A 27,442-nucleotide genomic window follows, 5' to 3' on the forward strand; every position below is an offset into this window, starting at 1 on the left:
AATATTAATAAAAAATTTGTTACTGAATCTTTATTTGAAATCAGGTAAAATTGCTGTGGAAAGACCCACGAAATGTAGGTTGGAAAGAAAAAACTGCATACAGATGGCTGTTATTACATAGACCAAAAATTGGTCTTATTCGTTTACGTGTGTTCGAAGGAGAGAACATGGTTGCTGATTCCGGAAACCTTTATGATAATACATTAAGAGGTGGTCGTCTAGGTGTATTTTGTTTTTCGCAAGAAATGATTATCTGGTCTGATCTTGTATATCGATGCAATGGTAAGTTAATCTATTTTGTAGAATAATTATCATTTATTATTGACTGAAAAAATAATTTATTATATTACTCCTGCTTAACCTTAATTACTAACGTATGCAATTTATACCTGTCATTCAGATGTTGTGAACTTAAAAAGTGAATTTTTACTTAAGCATTGATGTTTCATATCTATGTCAAGTAGTTTACAAAGTTAATGTTTGCATTTTATTAAAATATTTTCCTTCATAATTTTTTCTAAAATAAAATAAATGTTTTAAATTCCCTATTTTTCTGGCTGTACAGTAGTTAATAGTTATACAAGTATGTAGTTATACAGTATTCTATGTAAGGAAAAGTGTGCTAATTGGGTCAAATTTTGCAGATCTTATATTTTGTTTTCCCTTTATCTAAAAATACTATTGTAATAATGAAATTTCTGGAAAGATGTATGTATGTATATAGGTCTATTTTTTTATATTTCCAGACCGGATGGAAATGGTATTGCTCAGGAACTCTTTTTAAGTACGGGATTGGCAGTCCCGAGCCATCCGAGCTGGCTACGGTTGTGCTTATCAGTTTTGCTGCTTGCAGTGGTAGTGGAAGGCATGACCGTGAACTGTTTGCCGACGCTGGTCGGAGTGCCCATCCTCTTTTCAGTTGTGGGGCCGGGTTGAGAGTGGGATACTGTGAGCTTGCTCTGCCGACAGCGTGAGCTTGCACCGGCAGCGCCGTCCAGCATGAGTCAGTCACTTTGACCTTTGGCAGGGATTGTCCTATGGGTAAGGGTATCAGAGCCCTTACTGCTACGTGCGAGTCCTGGGATGACGGTATCATGGGTCAGGCAGTACTTGGCTCCCCGGCCTGGGTTAAATTTGTGGGAGGCGGCTGACTGGGGGAACCCAGGCAGGATCAGTGATCTAGGGCATGTCCAACCGTCTCTCCACTCGCACCATGTTATATCATGACTGGCACAATTTAGGTTTACGGACAAATTACCATCCACACCTAACGTGGCAGAGGGTCCATGTAAAACTCTCGTTCTGGAGAGCCTTTGGCTTCACAACTAAAGCGAAGGAAGGGTATTGAACTCAGCGATAAGAAAGGGATCATAGAATTGGAACAGAAGAAAAAGGAAACATATAAGTTTAGACCAAAGAATATTGGTTCAGTACCGAAATATTTGGTTATCAAGAGGAAAGACGGTGATTTTATGAAAACTAGTGTTTTCGTGATAGCTCGTGGCATCACGAAAGCTGCTGGAGAACCGGTAAAGGAAACCTGAAAAACTGCAATGGGACTCTTTGGAGAAACTGTCAATGACGTTCAATCTCTATGATTGCTAAAAGCGAAGAAAATTGTAGTCATGGACATAGATATCGCCTCATAGTACTTTGAACACCTCAAAGGGCACAGAAGAGGAAATTGTTGATGAACTTCATAATCAAGGTGTTGTTGCATGCCGTCACTTAAACATGCGTCCGAATGGGGAAGTTCAACCCTCCGCATCACATGTCCATACTTTCAACAAACCAAAGTGTCCTGAGAAGATTAAAGCTAGTTTTCACAGGTTGGATGTGCATCCATTTATCCCAACATCCTTGCGTTGCTATGGGTATCAGTGATTCAGACGTATGGTGGCAAGGTGCACAAGAAAACAGATATGCGTTAATGTGGTGAGCTGTTAAACCCAGATGACCCTTGTAGGGATCCTCCTGTCTGTATCAACTGCTGTGGACACCATTCTGCAAGCTCTAGAAATTGTCCTATTTATAAACAGATTTATTCTTATTCTTATTCTACTTATTCTTATTCTACTATTCAGGAAATTAAGACAGCACAGAAAGTGAGCTACTTCAATGCAAGAAAAACTGTGTTTGCCAGGACACCAAAAACAGCATCGTATGTGCAAGTTGCGGCTGCTCTGGCAGTTCCTACAGCCTCTATAAAATCACAGGATGTGCTTGTAATTCAATTGCATCAAATTATCAATTTGTAGTAAATTAAATATCAATTTGATTTTATAATGAATATAATAAAAAATGAACAGCATCAAACTGAAAAGGGGTGATCAGAACTATGATCCTCAATTCGTTAACTTATTAATAGAATGGAAACTGTCCTTAAACAAAAAATGAGAGCATTCAAAACCCTTTCTATATATATTTATTTTGGAAGTAAAAAATAAATATATAGTTCATTAAACAAATTCATCTTCAGTTGACTCAAAGTGGTTTGAATAAATGTAAGTGAAGAGGCTTCTTCTAGGATATTAAAATATTGTTATAACTATAAATAATAATAGGAATAAAATTGAAACAGTAAAGAAATGCAACAATTATGATAATAAATGTATAACAAAATAATATCAAAATTTTGATGGGTTAAATCTTATTAAGTATATTAGTTCTTTTTAGAAATAATAATAACTGGTCTAGTACATTCTTGTCATTTCCTAGAATGCCCTATATGTCTCTCAGCAAATTAATTTGCAACATAAGACTGCATAGCATATGCAGTCCACAAGGATGTGGAGCACATTCAAGTGGCAGTCGCATCAGACGCACAGTAGTGTGCTCTTTGCTGACATCAGGTGTCCATGAGCAGCTTTGGTATGTCCTAATCACAATTGACGCAGGACGACTTTCTCTCAGTGAATTTTCCTGCATGAAGAGTCCCATGGAAACACTGTCTTTTGTGTGTCAGATTTTATTATCTTGATTACGCATGATATAAACAGAAATATTTCATTTTTATCAGCCAGTTTCCAGCTATGAAACCTTGAAAACCTCTTCAAAAATTTATTTGCTAGAAATTGTTCTGTATATGAATTAGTTTGATGGACAATTTCATCTGTTATGAATAACTTGAATAGACTAAACACATCATTTGGATCATCAATTTCAACATTGATACTTGACTACCTGGTAAAATTACAGGGCTTACAATAAGAATTTGTTTTAGAGGAATTTATATCCACTCAGTATTTGTAGGGTTCCAGTGCGGTCAGCACTAAAAGCAATAATGATTGATTTATGATCCTTGCTGTGTAAGTCTCACAAACAAACCAATTAATACGAGAGAGTAAACTTGGTGAGCATAAGGAAAAGTCAATAATCGATAAAGTACCAGTTGATGATGATGTAAATGTGCATGATCTGTAATTCAGTAGACAGAGGTCAAAGTTCTGTCTCACTCTGTTTATGATATTTTCTCAAGAGGAACAGATTGTTGAGCCCCGTGAAATATGGTGGGCATTAAAGTCTCCTACTATTAACGATGGAGATGGTATTTGGACAGAGATTTTGTATATCGAATGTATCAAATTCAGAGTTCAGTGATAAGTATAGATTGCAGATGTATAATTTGAAGGGAACAGAGATCTGTATGGCAACTGTGGATAGCTACTGGTATCCTTGTAGCTGATACCCCATCCTACATAAAGATAGCAACCCTGCCACTTTCTCTACTATCAGTGAGGCAGTCATTTCTCACAGAAATAGCCTCTTGTGGGTAACCAACAAGATGCATTTCCTGGAAGCACATTACTAACGGTTCTTGAGCATGTATTAATACCCAAACATCTTCAATCTTGAAACAAAGACCTCAAATGTTCCAGTGGATAATGTTTGTAGATGGAAGTAACTGTAGATATAGAATTACAGATATATAAAATTTATTTATAGATGATTCTGATTTAATAACACTGTGATTCAATGTTAATAAAATGTGTGGATTATTTGGTTTTTCTTTCTTGTGTTTATAACTTTTAAGAAGTGCTTGGCTTCTTCAGGCACTTTATCCCCTACCATATCCTTGAGATGGTGGTAAGGATTTGGAAGCCTGTGAAGCCAAAGATATCGTACCAGGCGTTGATTTTTTGATAGATTTCTTTAAAGGGATCTTTTTACTTTGCGAAGGGTTTATATAGCGATTAAACGGGTTTTTGGTAAACCATTGTCATTTCCAAAAGAAAAAAATATATTATTATCTTTTTTCTTGCCTATACTCTTACTTAGTTCTGAAATAGTTGCTGCAAGCAAGGCAAATTGATCAGACAAATTCTACATGAGGTGTTTAATTCACTGCATTTGCAGTGTGGAATGCATTACCAGCAGTGTGAATGCAGGTATTACCTGCATTTGCAGGGGCTTAGCTTGATGTAGCGGTAGCAAAAGAGACATCTGACTTAGTTAGGCCCCAGGAGTTCAATGTCTTTTTGTGCGGTTGGAAATGATAGTTTCTGCTCTGTACAAATTTTGAGAATTGCTGTTTCTTCTTTAAAAATTGAACAATCTCTTAAGCGAGCAGAATGCAATCTTCAGCAGTAAATATATCTTTGTCCTCCTGATAGTCAGTATCTTTATGACCTTCTTTTGCACATGTATTAGTGTTTGGGCAAGATGTTGTGGTATACCTTTGATACTGGAAACATCGCTGTGGGACAGGGATGAATGGTCATACTCTAACTGATAAATATCCTACTTTATGTTATCCAGTGATATGGGAAGATAGAAGGTTAAAATAAGGGAGTGAGTAGGTTCTTCCATCTCACTCTGATGTTTCATTATTCTTTTCATTTCTATAACAACTTGGGTACAAAGCTCTTCAGTAATTTCACTAACATCCACCTCAAGAAGATCCCAGCAAAATATTTAACTACTCGGCTAGTATTCAAGGTTTGATGACATATACCGCACTAATATTTATATTGCCCATAATGATTAGACATAAGTGTAATTGATTCTGGTTATCATTTTAAGTTTCTATTAGTATTGATCCGTCTCTCAGTTTTCTTACTTCTTGGGGGAGCCGCTTGAATCAGTTACTACTTTATTGATCAGAAAAGGTGAAACCTTATGAAGGGAGCCACCTACGTGATTATTACATAGAACTACAAATCTGACATTTGCTTATTGCAGGTATGATTTGTCATCGTTTATATTATTATTTACCTCAGGACAATTATTGTCATGAGACAAGCTGATCAAGGTTGTTTCGCAAGACTAGTATTGGTGTTTTTCAGATGGGCCACCAGCCATCATGGGGTTTATCTGTGGAGTACTAATTTTGGTCCCATGAGTATTGGGGAAATACAGGATCAGCTCTGCACATCCCAACTCTGTAGGGGAAGACACCCATATTGTGAAGCTATCGGTCGCCACACCACCGTCTCCGTTCCTAGCCCTGATGAACTTTAACGGGAGTCATCTTTTACATCTCATAGTAATAAGCCAGGCCTCATTGGGATGCTACTGATGTAAATGCCTTGGTAGATATTTACATCAGTGATTTATAAACTCAGCTTTTGCCTTTGCTGCAGGCGACAAGTTCTGCACAGCCTACGCATACAGAGGCTAGAGCTAAATACAACTGGATTCACCCAGGTGCCCAGAGGACATCATTCAAGACTCACTATGCAGAGCCATCCACCCAATGGTACAACAGTTTCCACCTTGGGTTACAGTTGCATTTCATAACGCATCGCAACACCACAGAGTTTAAATGTAATAAGAAACAGTATAGGATGTTGTTGTGTAAGGGCATATGTTGTAACTGGTGTAGTGTGTGTATAGTGTTCTGCAGTTCTATGTGTAGTGGGAAGACAAGCTGCAGAGGCTAGGATGCCAACCCCCAGTCTTAAAGAATAAGACTCTCCATCAGGGTAATCGGACAACTGAATCCTAAATAAGTTAATTGCAAAACAGAATAATCACTCATGATCCACTCTTTGTATGCTCTGAATGATATTCTACACAGTCACTTGTAATGGAACAAGTGAATCAGGGGTGCATTAGCCCCTTATGTATCACAGCACTAGACATTTGTATCGTTGTTGAGCGATTCTTATTTTGTGGAATATTAAGATTGGTATTTAAAAAGTTTAACTGGATGGATGCCACAGTTGCATTCCAATCCTTTTCTGGTTCATAGATAGATATATTAATAGGTTGAATCCTAAGGCAAGTTGCCTAATTCTCCCTATGCCATATACTTTTGGTCCATCATCTGTTAAAAGCTGTTTCGGTGCCAGAATCTTATGTGGTCTAACAGGACTGTACCTATTGAAGCTCTACCTATGTGTAAGTGGTTATGCACTCTTTACAGTAAGAAGTGCACATGGTGTGGCTGGGGACACTGCCACTGAGCCACTTGACAATATTTATATCCCTTGCCTACAGGCTCTCTTGATGTAACAGAAGTCGATGTTCACTCAACCATATTGGTTTCAAAACATCTATTGTTCCAAATATGTATCTTCTTCAGGATTGTCTTGATTTCAAATTTTCCACTCTACTCTGTTTCTTTTGCTTCTTCGTGATTGTTTCATAATTTTTCTCTTTAAATTGATAGTCTTCTTTCATCTCTTTTTTGTTTCACTTTCTATTTCACAATGCTTCTCTCCATTCATCAATAATATGCAATATAAAAGAAAATACTTGTCCTTGAAGAAAGGGTTATATATCATTTAAAGAAAAGATATAGTTTAATTTTTTCTGTATTTCTGTTAAATTTCAATTTATTTTTTTAAAAAACTTGCAGAATATATGGCTGGAAAATTATACTTAATAATTTTAATGTTCACTGGGTAGCAGAATTTCATTAACAGATCATGTAAAAATTTAAGTATGAGTTTTATATGTTATTTTTTGGATAGGTTAATATGATAGCCATTTTTTGTTTTTGTACTATTCTCATTAAAAAATAGCAACTTTTTATCTGAATTATGTGCTTTAACAACAGTGTTATTCTAGTACACAATTGTGGTCTACAACGTGGTCTGAGTACAGATTTTATAACACGTAAAAACTTTTAATTTTCATAAAATGATAAACTCTTTATTTACATTGGGTAAACACTTAAATACTTATGGGTTCTTATTAAAAAAAATTCATTTATAATCTCCTTAAAAACATTTCTGAGAGAGAAAATGCCACCATCAGAAGTTACATTTTCTTTAATTTATTTATTTTTTAATATTTCCAATATACATTAGTTATTTTTTCAATAAATATAATAAAATAATATATTTTAGCTTTCAACAGGTGAAAAAATGTTCTATTTTACTGTCAGAATTAATATTATTGTTTATTTTCTTCTTTTTTACAGATCACGTGCCAGAAGCTATATACAGAGAATTACCACCTCGATTACAAAATGAGGTTTATATAGATACTAGCAAAGCAGCTCAATATGGTCACAGTTAAAAAAAAAAACCTTATATTAACTACGTTAATTTAATTTTTATTGTATATATAATTGAAGACATCTGTAAAAAATCACCAACTGATATTTAAATGTTAACCTTATTTTATTTTTTACAGGTAAAACATATCTCTAATGAATTTCTAAAAGGTTGTATTGCAAAAAGTAGTATAAAACACTCCGATTTTATTAAAAATAAAAATATTTTTTATAAACAAACTAATTTTTCACTAAAAAGTCATCTATCAACGGGTTTTTTTCTTTTTCTTCACATTTAAAAATTATTTTAGTTGAATCGCATACTCTTGACTTCTTTTTGTTCACATAATGGTGAAAAAACAAGATATAATCAGAAGTGGGAAATCTGTTTAATATTCATATACTAAATATAATTAAAACCAAGTATAATAAATTTAGAAAGACTTCAGAATATTTTCCAGTCAATGTTTCTTCCTTCTATGAATGTAATGTGTTATGTAGGGCTATTTGAATCAAAAGGTTAACATTTTTTTAAAAATATTTACACTGCCTGGTTCAGTTGACAAACTAATTTTCCAAATTTTGTAAACAGAAAAATCTAGACGACTCATAAATTATGTTTCTTTAGATAGTTTTGATGCGATGGTTTCTTTTGTAAACAAGATTTAGTATGGATGTACCAGAATTCAGAGTTAATGATAATGGTGTGTTTGAGCTTTCCAAGATCATGTTCATCACAGTATTCTAATTGTAAATTGCAATACCATAACATTAAAGGGCCAGTTTTAAATTTGTTCATATATATTTATTTGTCTACATCGTAAATGTAAGAGACAAATGCTATATAGAAAAGCAGAAAAGTGATTTACCCAGTATCTCAAGTATGGTGTTCCATGGCAGAACTGGGTCCTGTAGAAGCTGCTTCAGCATGCTTTCAAGAAATTCATGTGACTGGTTTGAGCCAATACATCCGTAAAATTACATGGAAAAGATCTCGCTGATTTTCTCCTAATTTCCTAAGTAGTTTCCCAAGCAATAGAAATCTTAAATTTGACATGTATACTAATACTTCTTTAAGAAGTTCATAAAAATGATTTTGATTATCCCTAGAGTAAATTAAAAAGGAGTACAAAGTTAAGAAACTTGAAATCTGACAAGTATGTTTCTCTTTGATAGAAATCTACAACCAAAAAAAAAAACATGTTTTCCATGTTCAACTATAAGAAAAAATTACAACCAATTATTCAAAACCAGTGTATATCTTACTCCATTTGAAGTGCAACACTTTATAATCACTACTTTCCAATACTTCTGAATATTTGTTTAAAAATTTATTTTGTGAAAGATAAATTGAATTAAAATTGTCTGCTTTGTATATCTCTAGAATCAGTGATGATAAAAACTTAAAATTAAACATAGATGAGAACCTTCAACATTTTATAAAAAACACACAACACAATTCAGGATTTCTTTTTAAACCACACCAAAAAAGATTTACCTGGATTTTGGGAAATCGGAAAATCCTATACATCAGGTGAGCAACTTAAAACGGAACCAAGCTGGCTTGAAATATAGTAGTTTAGGTTCAGCTTTAATGCTGCTGCGACTACTAGCGCCACTATTGGATGTGTATGTTACTGCTCTCGTCTATTGTCATTTGTAAACTGTTCATGCTTCAGTGCAGTATAGTTTCGTTCTTTGTACTTGTGTTTTTCTAAAACACTTTAATTGATCAAGGAAAGGGTTGATATAGTGAAAACTTATGTGGGGAGTTCTGGAACCTTTAAAAAAACATGTTGAATATTTGTGGAAAAATTTCTGAATTCTAGTATCCCAGCAAAGAGTAGTATACAGGATTCAGTTAAAGAAACAGCATACAATCAGGTCAGTTTCAAGTGCAAAACGAAATAGGTAACCTTTTGCAGGATTAAAAAAGACTGTAGCCGATACTCATAAGAAAATTTTTGTCACTGAAAATATCTATACATAAGTTATAACAACTAAGTGATGTAAATACAGATCTTGCCCTAAGATTCTTCATGACGTAAATTTGAAACCATAATGTGTACTGTCTTAAACAGATAAATCAAAAACATCTTAATTATTGCAACTGGCTTGTCAAAAATATTGCTGAAACACCAGGAACTGGATTTTGAAAATTCTCACCAGATGTTTAAGTGTCACTTCACAATTTAAAAAAGGTGGTATGCTATTTATGGAAATTGTATAGCAGGACAATATTTTTTGACCGGAATACAGAAGTGTACTAAACAACTTTCAAAGCATTCTACGCTCAGATTGTGAAAAAGAGTAGTACTACTTCTTCATCCAGCAGGATGAAGCAATACATAACAATTCACTAGCACGTCATCATGAAGCTTTTACATAACTGTCAGCAGAGGATAGTGGCCTGTGGGTTCCCCAGATTTATCTAATAGCGACGTTTTACTGTTGTGACTATTTGAAGGATAGAGTTACGAATCAAATCCCCAGTGAATTGAAGGCGAAGATTCAACAAGAAATCTATAGCACTGTTTTAGTAACTCTCAATGTGATTACATGCACAAAAGTGCATCACTGTGCTCACTTCATATATCTCTGGTAAAAATATGTATACTTTTGCTAATGTAAATACAAAATTTAATTTATGTTTTCATAAAATGTTGTTTACATGTCACAACTGTATTTAATTTGTAGCAGTTTGGTTTTAAGTTGCTCACCTGGTACTTTACAGTGTTTGATTTTAGAATTCATCTCTGTTCATAACTAAAAATATATAAAAAGCTAAAATGTTAAACAAAAGCATCATGTTAAAAATAAAAATTAACATCAGGTATCCATCCATACACTTCATTCACAGATAAAATTGGATTGACAGTTATTTTAAACGCATATTTTTGTGTTGATAAAATGTTTTCTAAAGTTCAGACTTGCAAAAGAAGCCTAACACTTCAATATCTGCTAAAATAATAGCATAAAAGCTAATTAATAAATACCCATATTTAAATTATTAATTAGATGCTTTAGTTTTGTTATGGAAAATTAAATTAATAACAGCAAGAAATTGTATTGCACATTAGATATGGAGTTGCAGAACATTTTTGCTATTTATATAATCATACATTTCAATTAATGTGTATTTAAATTAAGTATATAATTTGTTAGAACCTTATGCCATATCTTATCTTGGAATCTAGTTATTTCTTTATAAAGTTTTTTAAAATAGAATATAGCTTTGGGGTAATTCTACAATCTTTAAAGATTCATTCATATTTTATTATTGCATTTGTAGTAATTAGAAAGCAAGCTGATTTTTAGTGATCAAAGAATTAATAATTTTATACAAAGAAATGTGTAGAGCTATCCCACTATCTTTTTGAAAACACACAAATCACATAAAAAATAAGTTTTATGCATTTGAATCAAGACTTACCTAAATAAATTAAAAATATTATTAGTTTTTAGCTTTCCTCACTGTCAAATCTAATAGCAGATGGAGGTATGGGCTTAATACCACAACTCAGTTGTGTAAGGACCAAATAGCATTATCTTGGCATGTTCTTTGAACATTAAATGCATTAGGGACTACTGTTTCACTCTTATTTACATAACTTACAGTGCTATAGATAATTAATGATATTCTGTTCATAAATAAGTAATTATAGTGTGACAAATGTTATAAGGAGTCATCTGATTCAAGTCGTGTCTATCCCACTCACAACCTGGGAATGTGCACAACTTTTTTGACACTGTGAGTTCAATCTAAGCTAGTGAATACATCAGACTTTTCCCAATAGCACTTCATTAACCATGTCAATTTTCAGTCAAGCAGATTGTGAAATGCTGCATAATTTTTTTTTTAAATGCAAATATCTTTCCTCAGTTTAAATTCATCATGTTATCTATGATGGAGGTGAACAATAGAAAACCAGCAGAAATGGTGTTGATTATTCAAATAAGGAAGAACAACCTTACATAATAAAGTACATGAGTATCTCTATCTGTAATCACTAATATTTTGAGACCAAAAATATCACTAATATTTTGAGACCAAAAATACATCATTTTAATTATATACCTTGAGGAAAAGTAAAAAACTCAGTAATGACATTCTATATAGAACAAACAGCATGGCTTGCTAATTATCAATGGAAGAAGTGTTCGACCATCCTTTATATAGACAGATTTCATCACCCAACTTTCATATTTTTCTGAAATACAGGAATTTGAGTAGAAATATGTCTGCAAGACATTTTTCATTATCAAAGTAGGGATATTGAGTCACAATCCCTTTTTTGAAAAAATGACCATTGTAATAACTAAATTTCTTTATTTTATATTTATTGTTGATCTCCATGGCACTGTGACTTTCATCCAGTATTTCCTGGGTTTAAATTCCAGTTAAGTTTGGCATTATTCAAACATTACAAAAAAAAATCTTAGCAGCTACTGGGCAGTTGGCCTATAATAGCTTAAAAGAGAAAATAAATTATTAAAATTCTTTTTTAATTTACTTTTATTACTTTAATGCTTAATGTAACAAATATTATATTTTATTATTAATTAGTTAATTTTTATTACACTATAAACTCCAATTCAAGTAATCAAGGGAAACCATGGTAAACCCTTGACACTAGCAAAATATACAATTAATGATACAAACAAATAATGAGATTAAAATCCATATTAACTATTTAAAATATAAAAGCATGAAACAATTTTAAGGTACTAAATATACAAAATAAGATATTTATAAAAAAAAATCACAATTCAGTGATTTTTTTTATAAGACTGAACGCTAGAACTCTTGACTTCCAAATCAGCTGATTTGGGAAGACATGTTCACCACTAGACCAACCTGGTGGTTTAGGACTCTTACTAATAGCTTGGGATGCAAACCTTTTTGATAAATTCTCTATCAACAATATATGACTAATAAAAAAATAAAAATACTTACTAATCCAAAATAGCATGTTTTGTTACATTTTTAATCTTAAAATACCATAATTGGAGAAAGTTAAACTTTTTAACTATAGAATCCCTACTTTTCTGTTTGCATATGACTGTAATTTATTTTCCACCAAATTTCTGCATTGTGCATTAAAATTATTTGAGAAAGTTCTTGGCCTAACAATGAGGTAGCGCAAATATGACCAAATTACTATATGATCCTCTAGATGGTGCTACAAAATTTCAGACACGTGTTTTGGCACTATAAAAAAGAAGATGAAATTAAGTTCAAAGTTGTTATAAATTACTTTGTTTTAAAATGTTTAATCCTGATAGACATATAAAAAGACATAAATTTCACTTTAAAGGATCCCTCCTCTTTTGTTTTTGACAGTAAAATGTAGGCTAAACATGAATTCACTATTACACACTAGAGACCAAACAGTGGATGGGAGCAGTGAAAGTGCTTTGAAGAAAGCAAAAATTGTTCCATCTGCAAGAAAAGTAATCATGACTACAGTTTTTTGGAATTATCTTGGTGAGATGCTCATAGATTATCTGGAAAAAGGCAGGACCATTACCACGGAGAATTGCACTTCACTACTTTACTAACTGAAGGGTGCTTAATCAGATCAAATGTTTATCTAAATGTATTGAATTGCAAGGTGACTAAGTTGAAAAATAGGATTTTCTGAAAAATCTTGAGTTTTCTTTGAAAGGACGAAATCACCACCCTAGTATATTGTTCAAGTAAAAATATATTCTGCTTTGGCTATTTTGCATAATGAGAATGGAAATTTATAGAATATGAAAAATCCCACGTCTGACCCGGATTCGAACCCAGTACGTCTGGATGAAAGACCGCGATGCTATCACTCTGTCACAGAGATTGGAATGGTAGTATATGGGTCAATGTATTGCTAATGATCATTGTATTATGGATTGGTCAATGTCTGAACACCTTTAGATTTGTCTTTACTGAAGCAACTTTATTCCAATTTCCATTCATAATAATACCTACAAACACCTGAATAAAGCATTTTTTTATTAGTCATTTTAATGTATACATTCAATTTATTATTTAACTTGTATTACAAATATATATTCAAATTATTGTACCAAAAATAATAGTTTCACTATCAATCACAGATTGTAATAGCAGCAGAATAAATCTCATTTTATGTCAGTGACAGAGATTGTAAACATATCATTGTATATTTAATCTAAATTCCACATAAAACCTATCTATGTAGCAGAGGGTAGCATCTTGGTCTTTCATCCAACGATCCCAGGTTAAAATTCCAGTCAGATACAGCATTTTCATATTTTACAAAATTTCTATTTTCATATTCCCACATACAAGTTTCTCTGGTGAATTAATCATCCAGAAAAAACTATTCTGGGCTACTGACGCAGATATTATTGGTCCTGTGAAAGCAAGCATGATGGAAGGAAAAAAATTCATTTTTATACATAACGCATTTTTGCTAGAATATTTAAAATTTACTTCATTCTATAAGAATTATGGAAGTGTTTCTAGAAATTTAAACAACTAAAAATAGGAATAAGTGCTATTTTTATTTTATTTTGAAAGTATAAGAATATTACAATATATAAAGAGAATGGTGTGAAGACTTAAAAGTAATAAAAATTAAAAAAAAAAATATATATAAAAATAAACATAACTTATATGTAACAAATAAACTTAATTTTTATAATACAAATTATACAAAATATATAAACATAATCACATATTCACAGTGTGATTTGATCATATATTTATCATTATTGCTACCTGATAGAATTATAAATACCATAGTTAATTAAAAGTATTATCAGAATATTATTTATACTGAAAGGAATTTAAATACTGAATAACTGTTATTTTTAAATAAATTATTTAGATAGAATGTATAGATTATTTAAGTTAAAAAACTATTAATTATACTTCCTAATAGAACCATCAATAAACAGCTAATTAAAATGTTAATCTGAAACATCATACAGCAAAAAATAAACAGCATTAATTTTTACTATTTAAGAAACCTCTGAATTTAATTAATTATTTACAATAACTTTCAACAGGCTGCTTGTTCACAATATGAAAATGCTGCAAATAAAAATATTAATAAAATTTAATTAAATTATTCATTGTATGTCAGTCAAATCCCTGAATAAATACTTCAGTTAACATTAGTTAGTTCTTAATTAATATATGGAAATTACTAAAATAATATATTTTAAAATGAATTCAACTGAACTAGTTTTTTTAAATACTATTGCAATTTTTAACTTCTATTATTTTTTAAGATTATAAAACATTAAGGTTTAAGATTATTTATTTTATGTATTACTGAGATTCAATATAGCAGGTTTTTTTAACTGTTATGGGCCACAATGACAATAGGAAATTTTTTTTCTTTGAACCTCACACTTAATACTATACAGTATTAAGTATTCAATACTATTACAGTATATACAATATTTCATATATTCACAATTAACCATACAATGAAAAAAAGAAGGATTTTCCTTAAAATCTCAGCCATCTGTTAGTAAACAGTACAGTCCCATACTTCAAAATTGAAATATAGCAAATATTATATCTGTGTTTGTATTTTGCTCTACAGAATTATAAAGCAACTTTACTATTTTGTAGTAGATAACTACCAATTTTTATTCTTTGTTTTCTTCATAACCCTTTTTCCAACCAGTTAATTGAATTTATATTTAACTATTCAAATATTTTAAAGCTTTTAAAACAAATTCTTTAACTGGGGGAGAAATACTAGAAAAAACTGAAATAGCAGTTTTATAAAGAAAAAAGGCAGCAACACTGAACTTGATTTTCAGTACTTTTAAAAGTTAAAAAACTACAACTGTTCTTAAATTCTAATCTTTTTCTACTTTACTATGTGTTTCTATTAAAACAAGAAAGAGATTAACTTTTATAGATATTTAGTTATATTTGTTTAAGTTTCTTTTGGATAAATTGCAATTCATAAGAATAAAAGAGAAATTGTTTTCTCATTTTTATCATAAAAAAAAGAAAAGAATTTTAAATGATCTTTAGTTGTCATTTGATTTGTTTATCTTTTTTTTAGTCCTGTATTGTTCTTCAGGACAACATAACAAAAGTGATCCTCTTAAAATGTAGGCAATAAAAAAAGATTAAAAGAAATTACATTAAAATTCAAAAGGACTACCAAAAACATAAACCTACAAGAAAGTTAACAGTAAAAAAAATAATTGGTAATCTATTGAATGAATGAACAGTTCTATGTATAAATAGTATATAATCAATCAGCAAGGCCTACTCACTAACTCTCACATTCTATGAACATCCAGGTAATTCAAACAATTTTTTATATTCATTGAAAAAAGGAGGGAGGGAACAAACATTATTCATTAAACAAAAACTAATATTTCACCAACAATTTAAAAAAAAATTTAAATAATATGTACAGTATGTTCTACATATGAGTGTAACAAGCGGGTGTTAATGAATGTGAGACACTTAATTGAATCATGACTTATGATGATTAGGCTTATCAGTATTTGTAAAAAAAAAAATAATTTTCTTAAACTGTTTGCAATAATATAATAGCAAAATCAAAATTTGTTATTACGTTTGCATTTCTTATTAAGTTTGTATAGTATGCATTTACAAAAGAGTCACAGTTGACATACGTGTAAGATTTACCATGTTACCTTGTTTTTGTTTTGTATTAATGGATGTGCAGTAGTTTTACATTATTTTATATTTATAGTAAATTAATCTTTGTAAGCATATAATATTTTTAAAAAACCAGTAATTTCAAAATATCCAAGAAAGGCGATTAAAATTTAAAAGAACCATTTAGAAAAAAAAATTATGGGTAAGTATATTAAATTGATGCTACCAAAGAAAATAAGGATTATAAAGGTCTGGTACAGAAAGTAAAAGCAAATTTTATTGGAATTAATTAACTTCCAAATGCAATCTTTTTATAACTATTTCGCATTGATAACATTTCAGATATTAAAGCAAAACCTTTGTGTTGGAAAGAGTGGATTGCCTAGAAGGCGATTCAGATAACATTAAAATAGTAAATGAATGCAAAGGTTTCATCTGTTATAGTGAAACCAAAATAACATAAGAAAGGAAAGATTCATCTGATTTGATACAAAAATGGGTGATACAGTTACTAGTAAGTTATGTTGTGTAGAGCTAAAAAATAAAAATTTAACCCAGTTTTAGGGCCAAAATGCAGCGGAAAATTTATAAAAACATAATTTGACTATTCTACTCTATAACTGTGAAATGATAAGGACTTCACTTGAACCAACTAGGTAGGAAAGGGGTTTTAAGTATTAAAAACAAAAAGAATATGTCTCTTAGCAACCACAATCAGGATGGTTGGTTGTGGGCAACCCAAATGAAAAATCTATTTTAAAAAATAATTAAAAAAGTATATAACATGATATAAATTTGTATTTTGGAGACACCACCTAAATAAATAATTTCAATTATACAGAGCATTATGCAACATCCCTTACGCTGCATGAAGGAAAATTATACAATTGGGCATGTACTTCTTGCTTTTGCCAACAGTTACTAAACAATTAAGCACATTGCCCATGAATGGGATATGTTAATACACTTATAGAACTAAATGTGTGATTAATAACCATACCTAACTCTTTAACTCATTTCACTCAAACAGAAATATTACAATCAAATTTGATTTGAAAGAATGCGTACAATAACACTCGAAAACTACGCAATTTAAAAGTACGCAGAACATAATGGCAGTAAAAATGTAAATAACTATTACAATAATCAGTCTTTTTTAATAACTTAAGCTTTATAAAAAATTCTACAATTTTTTTAATGGAATATTTTTTTAATAAAAGTCTTTTTACAATCAAAAAATGCAACTATACCATAAACAGCTTGTTTATTATTATTATTATTACATAATTGTTCCGCATAATAGAAATTGATAATTTTTAATACTGTACAATTAAATTTTTTTATTAATTATAGAGGAAAATTGTTCTCAAATTAGAGAATGCTGCATTATAAAATAAAAAATTTACCTCTTAGTTGTGGAGTGATACTCTTAGAAAAACATCTTTATCAAAAATCTAAAACATTTAGAATATATCTGCCAATAAAATCTGAATACTAACTGCTGCTTTTAATCCTATTTTTATTTAACAAAATTATTACACAGATCAAAAGAAAAAAATCACATATTGAACTTAGTGATGTTAAAAATGTTTATTACACACATAATTAATTAATTTACGCCAATTAAACAATACCAATCACTAGCCACTTTCAATTAATCATAAATAAATATTACAAATAGTTACTAATAATTATAATAAATCCAATGGTACTACATACAACCTCGCTAAACCTACTGAAATAATAAAGAATGTATAAACATGAAAATTAAACAATTATCGCTAAAATTACCTTCGATACAATACAATAGAAAGAGTGAATTAGGAAATTAAGTAGATTATCAACAATTACAAATAACATACATAAGAAAAAAATTATTAAGTCTACAGAGTAATATACACATTACATAAATATAATATAAAATATCGAATCTTCAACGAACAGGAAACATTTTAAATTTATGCAATTTTGGACGAATAATTAAGCGGCCTCTTAAACAATAGGATGTGTGGCTCTGAAACAAAAATGTATTAAATTATAGCTTATGGAGAAATGGTAAAAAAAAATTAACTGATAAAACTTCTGTACTCTGTAAAAAGAGATCATCCTAAACGAAAGTTTGCTCACTGATGGAAAAGTTATTACAAACTAAATTCTTATCTAAATCACAAAATTGTAAATGTACTTACAAAAGTGAATGAATGAGTAAATAACAAATTTCCATAATTAATTTAAAAATATATATAAAAGATTAGATTTTCAATTTCAATGATTAATTTTCAACAAATATGGTCTACACTGTTGTAGGAGTAAAAAGCTGTTTTATCTTCTTGGGAAAACAGACATTAGTTGGATTTTAAATGCAACTAAAGGATAAGAAGAGATGTTCCCAAGACAGCTGTCATTTCACCCTGCCTGACTAAGCAAATGGCCCCTCTCTACCAGATTTTTTTTTAACATGGCAGCTGATATTAATCCCTTTAATATCTATCCAAACTAGAAAAGATCACAAATATGAAAAAAGGAGAGAAATTATCAATTTGCAGATTACTTTATCACTAGACCTGTCTACTAGTCCTGATATTACTGCAACAATAATTCTTGACTTTATCTAGTATAGGATATGAAGATAGTTTTGGTAACATTTGTCTTTAAAAAAAAGATTGTAATTAGTCCAGATTTGATAGGTTGGATAAGAATAATATCCACAGCCCCTTAGAAATTTTATCAAAATTGAGTTCAAAAAACTTAAAAAGGAAAATCTTTCCCGTAAACAAATATAATTCCCAATAAATCTCAAATATATTTGGTTATTAGATTTTTTTGTCAAAAAACTACAATCTCACTCCATAAATGATAAGATTCTCTATAGCAGCAAACATTTTAAACAATCGTAAAAAAAAAAGACATGTCATAGATCACATAGCACAGCTTGTTGCGTTCCACATCACGCTAGTGATTACATGTAATCAACAACAAGTCTTCAATTCCTGCAGGGTTGTTTGTGGATTACCCCTACAAACAATTGTTTTTAAGTAACCTCACAGAAAGAAGGCTGGACTACTCAGATCAGAGGATCTTGGTAGCCACAATACTTTAGAAATGATTCTTCCACCAAAAAAATCCTAGAGCATCTCCATAGTAGAAGAAGCTGTAAAGTGCTGTACTGTTGCAACCAGCAGTAAGGCTACAAAACTGTTGGACAATTTCTTAGCAGACGACAACATCCAGATTTTTTTAAATACGAGCTTTATATTATTCGTCACCTTGAAACTGCACACCATATGCCTATTTTTGTGGGTGTACAGGAGTTTCAAAGAAAATGGCGCAGGTTTTCAGTACCACAGGTCCAGTAGTTCTAACTAGTAACATACCTACAAAGTGAAAGCACACTTCGTCTATGAAAAACACTTGATCTAAAATGCTAATGTTGCCTCAAATTAAATTCTTAAACCATTGACAGTAGTGAATGCTTTTATCATAATCAGTATTAGTTAGCTCATGGAAGACCTGCATTCGATATGGATAACATTTCAGCATTTTTTTCCCTGCAGTGAGCTGAACTTAGTGAATGTTTTTTACCTGGCTTAATCTCCACAAAGACTTATAAGATCTTGTAACTGCCGCTTTTATATCCTGTACAACGTGCATCATTAAAACTGATCTGTGTCTGGCAGATATGTACCAGACACCTGTTTAAACACCTAACCAGCTGTTTCACATCTTTTAACTAACTTCTGAATAACACTTTTCACTGGATTTCTTTTCAAATTTTTCCTGAATTTGAAATAAGTTTCTATTAGGAAAACACAATCTTCAAGCCAATGCTGGAGACAAACTGGCAATCCTCAAATGTGCAGGCAATAAAGAGTCATTTCTTTCCACTACAGCTCTCAGTTGTACCAACATCTTCCACATTATTTTACCCATCTCACACCAATATACGATTTTTTAACAAAAATATGCGTTTATTATAAATTACTGAGTAACAGGGCCTCTTATAAGTTGAACACCTGTATTCAGGGGTAAGATTTGAGAAACTAGAGTAGATTCCAGGAATTTTTGATGGATTGAGAGTGAGCGAAAAACTTCTCAAATATACAGTTCCAGGATTGCAGGGCATGCGACAGCTGACGTTCTGCTCAACCTTGTCTGTCTGTCTTATGCAACAACAATTTTGAGGTAGTGAAGGCAGAATGATCAAGCATTGTCTGCTAGAGGAGGTGTGAAATTGTTCCTAGGTTTTATTTTTTAACAATTTTTCTTAAGAATATTGTTTAGCACCAAAATTTGTCCTATTTGTTTATATGCATTTCTTTTCACAAAATATTTTAATACAGAATAAGGTAATAATTTTTCATTCTCAAAAAGCCTACATTAATAACTTTCAATCACATATACATAATCAATAATGATCAATTATTATATATCTACCACCAATTCTTTTCAAATTAAAATATATTATAAAATTTCAATTTTTTCATATTTATAAACAATTTTGACAGAACAACATAAAATTTTAGATTATAATCAGCCTGTTGAAATAGTATCAGGCAACAAATCTTCTTTGAGACTACTATATGGTAGCAATTTCAGAATTGTATAATAGAGAATATGTAATGAAGATGTTATAATTTCACCTTCATAGTCAGGATATTTCATTTTGTGCATAAAATATGGTGAGGTGCTCCACAAAACAATGTTTTTGGTTATCAAATCGAGGCAATTTCTACTAGACTTCACACTATAACATCTTAATAGTCTAATTATGAGCAGGAGATGGACTATCAGGTAAACTAAACCTTCAATCATATTTAGGCAATTATATGAACGGTAACAGTCACTAATTATTGGGGTACCATCATCAATGTGTTCCTTGAAAAGTAATACCTTATTGGCTCGATTTGGTACTAGCACTAAAAGATGTCATGCTGCGTGTTCAATTCCTCGTAAAATTCATCCATTCTGAATTATTCATCTCCAATTACACTTCCTTTAGCCAAAGTTTTCCTGCAAATTCAACCACATAACCAGGGCCTCCCAATTTTATATTGTTTTGCATAAGGAAAGAGCTCCCAGTCTATACATGCCTGCTTCAATATTTTTAACTTAAGTTCCTGTCAACTTAAAGTCATAAAAAGATCCAAAATATTAGATATTTTTATCTGCATTGTAAGATGTGGCTTTCAAACCATCTAGTTCTAAATTATGAATGTGTAAAATCAAAGTGTTTTAAAACCTTTATTTACTATTTGTTTATTTTTTTACTTCATCGCTATTTTCTTACAGTTCAACACAACATTTATTATTACCATTTGGTAACCACATTTTGTACAGTTCTAAAAATTACTTGCAATGTAAATGTACATAATTGCAATTACTTGCAATGTAATTAATTGCAATTACTTGCAATGTAATTAATTGCAATTTACTTGTTCTAAATGTAAGCTTGCAATCACCGTAAGCAAAAGCAACAATATAACCACACAAAGTCATGACTGTGATACAGAATGGAAATTGCATTAGTAGCAGGTGGAGAACTGATTAGAATGAGCTTGTAGACAATGCCCATCTACACTACTAACAGAAAACTGTTGATCTTTCAGACTCTTTTCATGAGAAAATTACCAATAAAGTTGAACATGAAAATCAGTGAAATTTCAATCTTGGTAATTTTTTCAAGAGGCAGGGATGACATCCACAGTTTGAATTATTTTTTTTATATGTAGGTATATGTTAGTAGTTTTACCATAAATACCATATTTATTCGAGTACCCCTGCACTTTTTTTCTTGGAATTGGAGAGAAAAAATAAGGGTGCGGGGCTTACTTGAAACATAGCCTTTAACCAGGATAATTTATGTAAAGTAAATATTTTTTTAGAAGTACCTAAATTCAATCACATAAATAATATTATAGTTACATTGGGCTTTCGTTTATCAATACCGGATGCTGTTTATACAGAATACATCCTTAATTATAACCATCCTGTTCATATTATCAATAGGAACGAAGTTATGGTATTTTTATAAAAGTGATTCATTCTGTACAGGCTGCATCCGGTTCTAATGACACTACAGTTACCCATCGTCATCCTGTCTATTCGGCATAGTCATTGTACTGTTTGTTTATGTGGACGGTTATGTGCATTTTGTCTGTTTAGTTTATCTTGTGAAGTTTAAGAGTGTGATTTATTTTAATTACGGCATTAATAAGAGTACAAAAGTCTACAATCTTTTATAGTTAATGAAAAACTGTGCGTTATAGAAGGCTGAAAAAATTGGAAATCAGGCGGCAGTAAGAAAATTTGACGTAGATGAAAGCTGCATTCGAGACCGGCATAAGAAGAAACAACTTCTAGTGAAAGGTACTGGTAATAAAAGGGCTTTTTGTGTCTTATAACCAAAATACACAGACACAGAAAAAAAAATTGTATGACTTTGTTATGGAAAAAAGGAAATGCGGTCATGACAAAAATGTGTTAAATCAGATGCTGGTGAAATCGCTAAATCATTGAATAAGGTTGATTTTAAGCCATGGATGGATAACATGATTTTTTGCACGAAATGATTTGTCAATAAGACAAAAGACGACCATTTCTCAACGATTTGCCCAACGAACCCCTAAATTTTTATGAATTTTTGAAAACAATTTTTTTTTTTAAATTCAAATTTTGGCTTTAAATAACTCTGATGGGGCTGGTGATAAAAATCTCAAATTTGCACAACTTACAGTGGTTTTTTTTAGATGTTTATGGCAAATAAAAATGTTTCTTGTGTATTATGATAATAAAAAATGTATAACCTCTCAAAAATCATGTTAAAAGCAACACCATTTTGACTCACCAAATAAGTGCTCCTAGGGGGTTCTTGTCTTCTTGGCAAATAATATTAATATTTTTATACTTATATGTAATTGAAAGACTTGTTTGAACCATTCAACTGCAGTGTTCATGTTAACAGGCGCTTGAAGTTATTTCCAGTCGTCAAGAAAATTCATGTTGCAACAGCTCATTTATGCTTGCTGCATCATTTAGCTTTGCAGTTACAGACTGGTCAATCTGACAATGAGTGACCTATTCACATCTTTACAGATTGTCTCAAATTTAATCCAGTAATTGGAAGTGTTTATTTAATAAACACTAATATTAATAATAGTATTTATTAAGTAAAACAAGTTTTAATTAATAATATTATATTCGCAAATTTTAAAATCAAGTTAAATTTTTACATTATTTTCAAGTAATTTCACATAAAACAATGTTCCATAAGAATATATGTGAATGAAAAGTCATAAAACAATATATGGTGAATTTAGTGATTAAAACCAACAACTTATTTTTTTATATTTGTTAATTCACTTGTTATTAGTGTTTGTAAATATCATGAAAAAAAGTTTTTGTCAAAATTCAGTCACCTGTATGGACAGTTCTGTTGTGATCTTTTGAGAACTCATAAAAAAACAGTTAAGAAAAACTAAAGACAAATAACATTAGAGCAAGCTCTTAAAAAACACATTTTTCCAAATTTGAATTTAGTTCTTGCAGTCTCTTTGTGTTAACCATTAAAAAAGTATTTTTTCTCAGCAGAAATGACGACATGCAGGTTCGTTTTTTCCACCCAGCTGGACCATTTACATCATTTCAAAAGTCTCAACAAGACAAAATGTGAGTACCGATCTGCAAAGTCCTGAGAAAGTTGACATACTTGAACTAATTACAGTGACAGGTCATTCTCATACAATTTCAAGAGAACTATCAGAAGAGATATCACAGCTGTTGGTTAACCACACTAAATAATAAACTTTCACTGCAACAAAAACAGGCTATTTCATTGAAGAATAATTCAAATTTACTTTTCCTTTGATAGTGTTTACAAAAAATCAATATGTAGTACTCATTGAAATTTCAGTTTGGGTAAGTTTTACAAGCATTTTTGAATCAAAATTGTATTAGATTACGCTGTTGGTTAAGTTATCATTAAGTTACTACCTTTCGTTAATAATTTAAAAAATATTGCAAATGTCAACTTCAACAATATAGGGGCTAAATATAAAAAATGTAAAGTGCAAAGAAGACAAGAAACTCCCTTGGAGCACTTATTTAGAAAGTCAAATCACTTTTAACAAGTTTTTCATGATTTTTGAGAGGTTATAAGAAACTTTTATTTGCCATAAACACCTACAAGAACACTGTAAATTGTGCAAATTTGAGATTTTTATCACCCGCCCCATCAGAGTTATTTGGGTACTTACGTATTAACACCACCGCAGCTACAGCTTTATTTAAAAACAAAGTAGTCAATCGGATTTCGGTGGAAAATGAACAGTCTCTTAATTTTAATAAATGGTTATTTATATTATAAATATAATTTAACCAAACTTAACCTACGCTCGCTAACCTTGACTAATCAACACTGTAATATTTTGAGTATTTATTTAATAAATTCAGTAATTATTGCAATTATTTATTTAAATAATCAAAACTCTCCTTTTAATTAGTCAAGGTTAGCGAGCGTAGGTTAAGTTTGGTTAAATTATATTTATAAAATAAATAAATTTATAACCATATATTAAAATTAATAAAGCGACGTTTTGAATCTATGTTAAACTCTATATCGACCCATTTTTCACCGAAATCCGATTGACTACTTTGAAACTGTTGAAACCCCTATGTATGCCACCCTTGCTTCTTGAAAAAAATTACCCAAAGTGAAATTTCACAGTTTTTCATGCTTAACATTATTGGTAATTTTTTCATAGACAGAAGAGAGATAGATAAATAAACCACTCTACCAATCTTTTACCTTAAGAAAATATGATTAAATTGCTTTTTGTTTCATCCTTCCAGCACCAATAGTTCTTTAGTTTTGATTTTTTTTGTAAACCCTTACAATCACAAAAATAGGTATGCGCATGGTAACAAAAATGGCCACCACAGGTAAATTACTTAAATTAAAAAAAATAGTTTTACGGTCCTGAAACATGTAGGGAACACGTGGGCAAATCAATTTTTTTGAATTGGTCAACCAACCAGCTTACGTTTTTTTGGGACACTTCAAATGCATTAATCCTAGTGATTTAGTATACAACAAATTACTTTACAAAAATATGTAATGAATGTAAAATATTCAGTTATTATAACAAAATTTTGTTATCCAAATTAATATGAAAAACAGGGGTTCTACTGTGGTAGAAATAATTGGTACAATTAACAGAACTAATCAAAGCTAAACCAATACACTTTAACAATTTCTTACCAGGTCTATGAAACATATAATGTATCCAACCAGGACTTTGTTGAACACCAAGTTCTCTCCATTCCTCTTCTGTCATTAAATGTGTTTTGGGAACTTTTTTTGCTAATTCTTTAGGAAGTACCACATGTCTAAAAAATTATCACAAAAATATTGTTTAATATTATTCTGACACTATTTTAAATCTACAATACACTAAATATAGATGAAAAAATTATCACAAAATTACAAATAAGGCCTAAGGAGAAATCAGATATGTCTAAAACATCATGGTACTTACCATGATTTGATTGACATCATTCTAAACAAACCTACTTCTTTATTACTACTATAAAAGCTACTACTAATCATTTCTAAAGCAACTGAACACCATAATACTTAATAAAGTGTAATATGATTTTCAGCTTTTTTACACATTTCCCCTATATTTTTATTTTATCTTTCATTTTTTAAGCCACTCATTAAACATCAAGTAAAATCTAATTTAAAATAATTCCTGCTTTATTTTTAACCACTAAAAATCATCTTTGACTCCAGTGAAATATAATTAAATTGAATATTAAGATATTCCACAGAAGTATTGTACAAGTACTACAAAAACAAGTTCTTTCAAAAAATAATGTAAAATGAAAAATGCTGATAAAGAGCTCTAAATAAGTTACAGGTTCACACAAGATGTAAAAATCTATTATTACAAAGTAAGTTTGGGACAAATTAAGCCACTCTTAGAGATTTTTCTTAACAATACCAAAATTGATTAATTACTTCTACGTAGACTTCTTTATAACAGAATAAACGAAGTCGCTTTTTTTGAATAATTGAATCTTTAAAGAGAAACATGTATGTAGCTACGTTTTACTTCAAAATATGTTATAAACGAATTATTACAAATCTAAAGTAAAATAAAATCACACAACTAAAACCTTAAAAGTAAAATGGTTAAAAAATTAAAACAAGTAATTAAATAGGTTTTTGTTAGAAAATTATATGTAATAATAAATAAAAGTTCAACTAAACAAGCAGAAAAAAAGAAGATCTTGAAATTAAATACAAGAAAACAAACGATTACAATCCTTAACCTAACATGAAGTAACACGATTCAAGGAATAGCTTCAAAAACCAAAACAAATTAAAACCTACAACATGAACAACACAATATGTTAAGAATTATAACAAAATTAACTGAAATTTAGACAACTTATCAATTAATTTGCAACAATAAAGACATATGCCAACTTCACTATACCTGTACTCAAACTGATCATCATAATATTTTTCTGAATAATAGATGTGTTTTGCTAAAGACGTCGACATTTCATAAAGATTAAAATGATGTACGAATAAAATACTTCTCCAATAAGGACCAGACTATTCAGATTTTTAATTTGTCTTTACTTCGATCATACACAATGTATAACGTACAATACAGGATAATTCCCGCTAACTCCATCAATGCTGCCACAATGAATTTGAATAATGAAAAATTTAGCGTATTTACTAGCAAAATTTCCCTATTCGTTAAATACATGAAAATATTTTTTTCCTACAAAGAAACAACATTTCTTCATGGTAAAAAATTTTGTTCAAGGAGTTTTAAAGAATTTCTAGAAAATTGGTAAACTTAACAACGTCGAAATAAGATATTCAAAACAAAATTTTCCATTCTTTATGAACCAACTCATATACTACCTCTTACTGGTAAAGAATGGATTATCGTACTACACATTTTAATCCTGGCACGCAAATAAATATGTTATTCATATCATATACGGCAATGCATTTTAAATTATACAATGATTCTTAATTTCATGTTTTTATTAAATAAACATTTTATTCAATCATTAGATAATTATGAATATTTTCTAAGTAGATCACGTCAAGAATGAATTCGTGTACTAACCCCGGAAAAAAGGAACTGCCCCAGAATTTGCTTGAAATAACAAAGAAAAATTTTGTGATTAGCGTAACATCTCAAAATAAAAATAGATATTAATGTGTTATAGAATTTCTTTGAATAGTTCAGTGTATTGAGCATTTAAACTTATACACTTGTCAAAAGCCACAAGATGGAAATACGTTAAGTTAAAATTGATTAAGAGACTTACAAAAAACTCTACTG

At 30.5% G+C, this 27,442-nt stretch overlaps 2 protein-coding genes across 2 annotated transcripts in view; one reads left to right on the forward strand and one right to left on the reverse strand.

Annotated features, from left to right (window-relative positions):
* Positions 1 to 7,674, forward strand: part of Tsp (Thrombospondin) — a 194,993-nt gene extending 187,319 nt beyond the window's left edge. Inside the window, exons 22-23 of the mRNA XM_075359724.1 lie at positions 45 to 282; positions 7,370 to 7,674. Coding sequence (XP_075215839.1) covers positions 45 to 282; positions 7,370 to 7,467 — 336 coding nt within the window. The 3' untranslated portion in view covers positions 7,468 to 7,674. The remainder of the gene's footprint in view (positions 1 to 44; positions 283 to 7,369) is intronic.
* Positions 7,675 to 11,959: 4,285 nt separating this feature from the next.
* On the reverse strand, positions 11,960 to 26,762 carry Cks30A (Cyclin-dependent kinase subunit 30A). Its single transcript, XM_075359725.1, has 3 exons — positions 26,570 to 26,762; positions 25,327 to 25,454; positions 11,960 to 18,084 (listed from the first exon to the last, which is right to left on the reverse strand). Exons 1-3 carry the CDS (start codon positions 26,635 to 26,637, stop codon positions 18,029 to 18,031), a joined length of 252 nt encoding a protein of 83 aa, XP_075215840.1. The 5' UTR covers positions 26,638 to 26,762; the 3' UTR covers positions 11,960 to 18,028.
* Between the last annotated feature and the right edge of the window lie 680 nt (positions 26,763 to 27,442).

The sequence above is a fragment of the Lycorma delicatula genome, chromosome 3, assembly GCF_047948215.1.
Source record: "Lycorma delicatula isolate Av1 chromosome 3, ASM4794821v1, whole genome shotgun sequence".
Classification (NCBI taxonomy): domain Eukaryota; kingdom Metazoa; phylum Arthropoda; class Insecta; order Hemiptera; family Fulgoridae; genus Lycorma; species Lycorma delicatula.

Bases quoted from the DNA above. Each gene is read 5' to 3' on its own strand.
- Cks30A (XM_075359725.1), bottom strand. From the start codon at position 26,637: ATGTCGACGTCTTTAGCAAAACACATCTATTATTCAGAAAAATATTAT. The intron at 25,455-26,569 runs GTATAGTGAAGT...ATAATTTTTTAG, and splicing joins GATGATCAGTTTGAGTACAG to ACATGTGGTACTTCCTAAAG. The intron at 18,085-25,326 runs GTAAGAAATTGT...TTTTTGTTTCAG, and splicing joins TTATATGTTTCATAGACCTG to AGCCACACATCCTATTGTTT.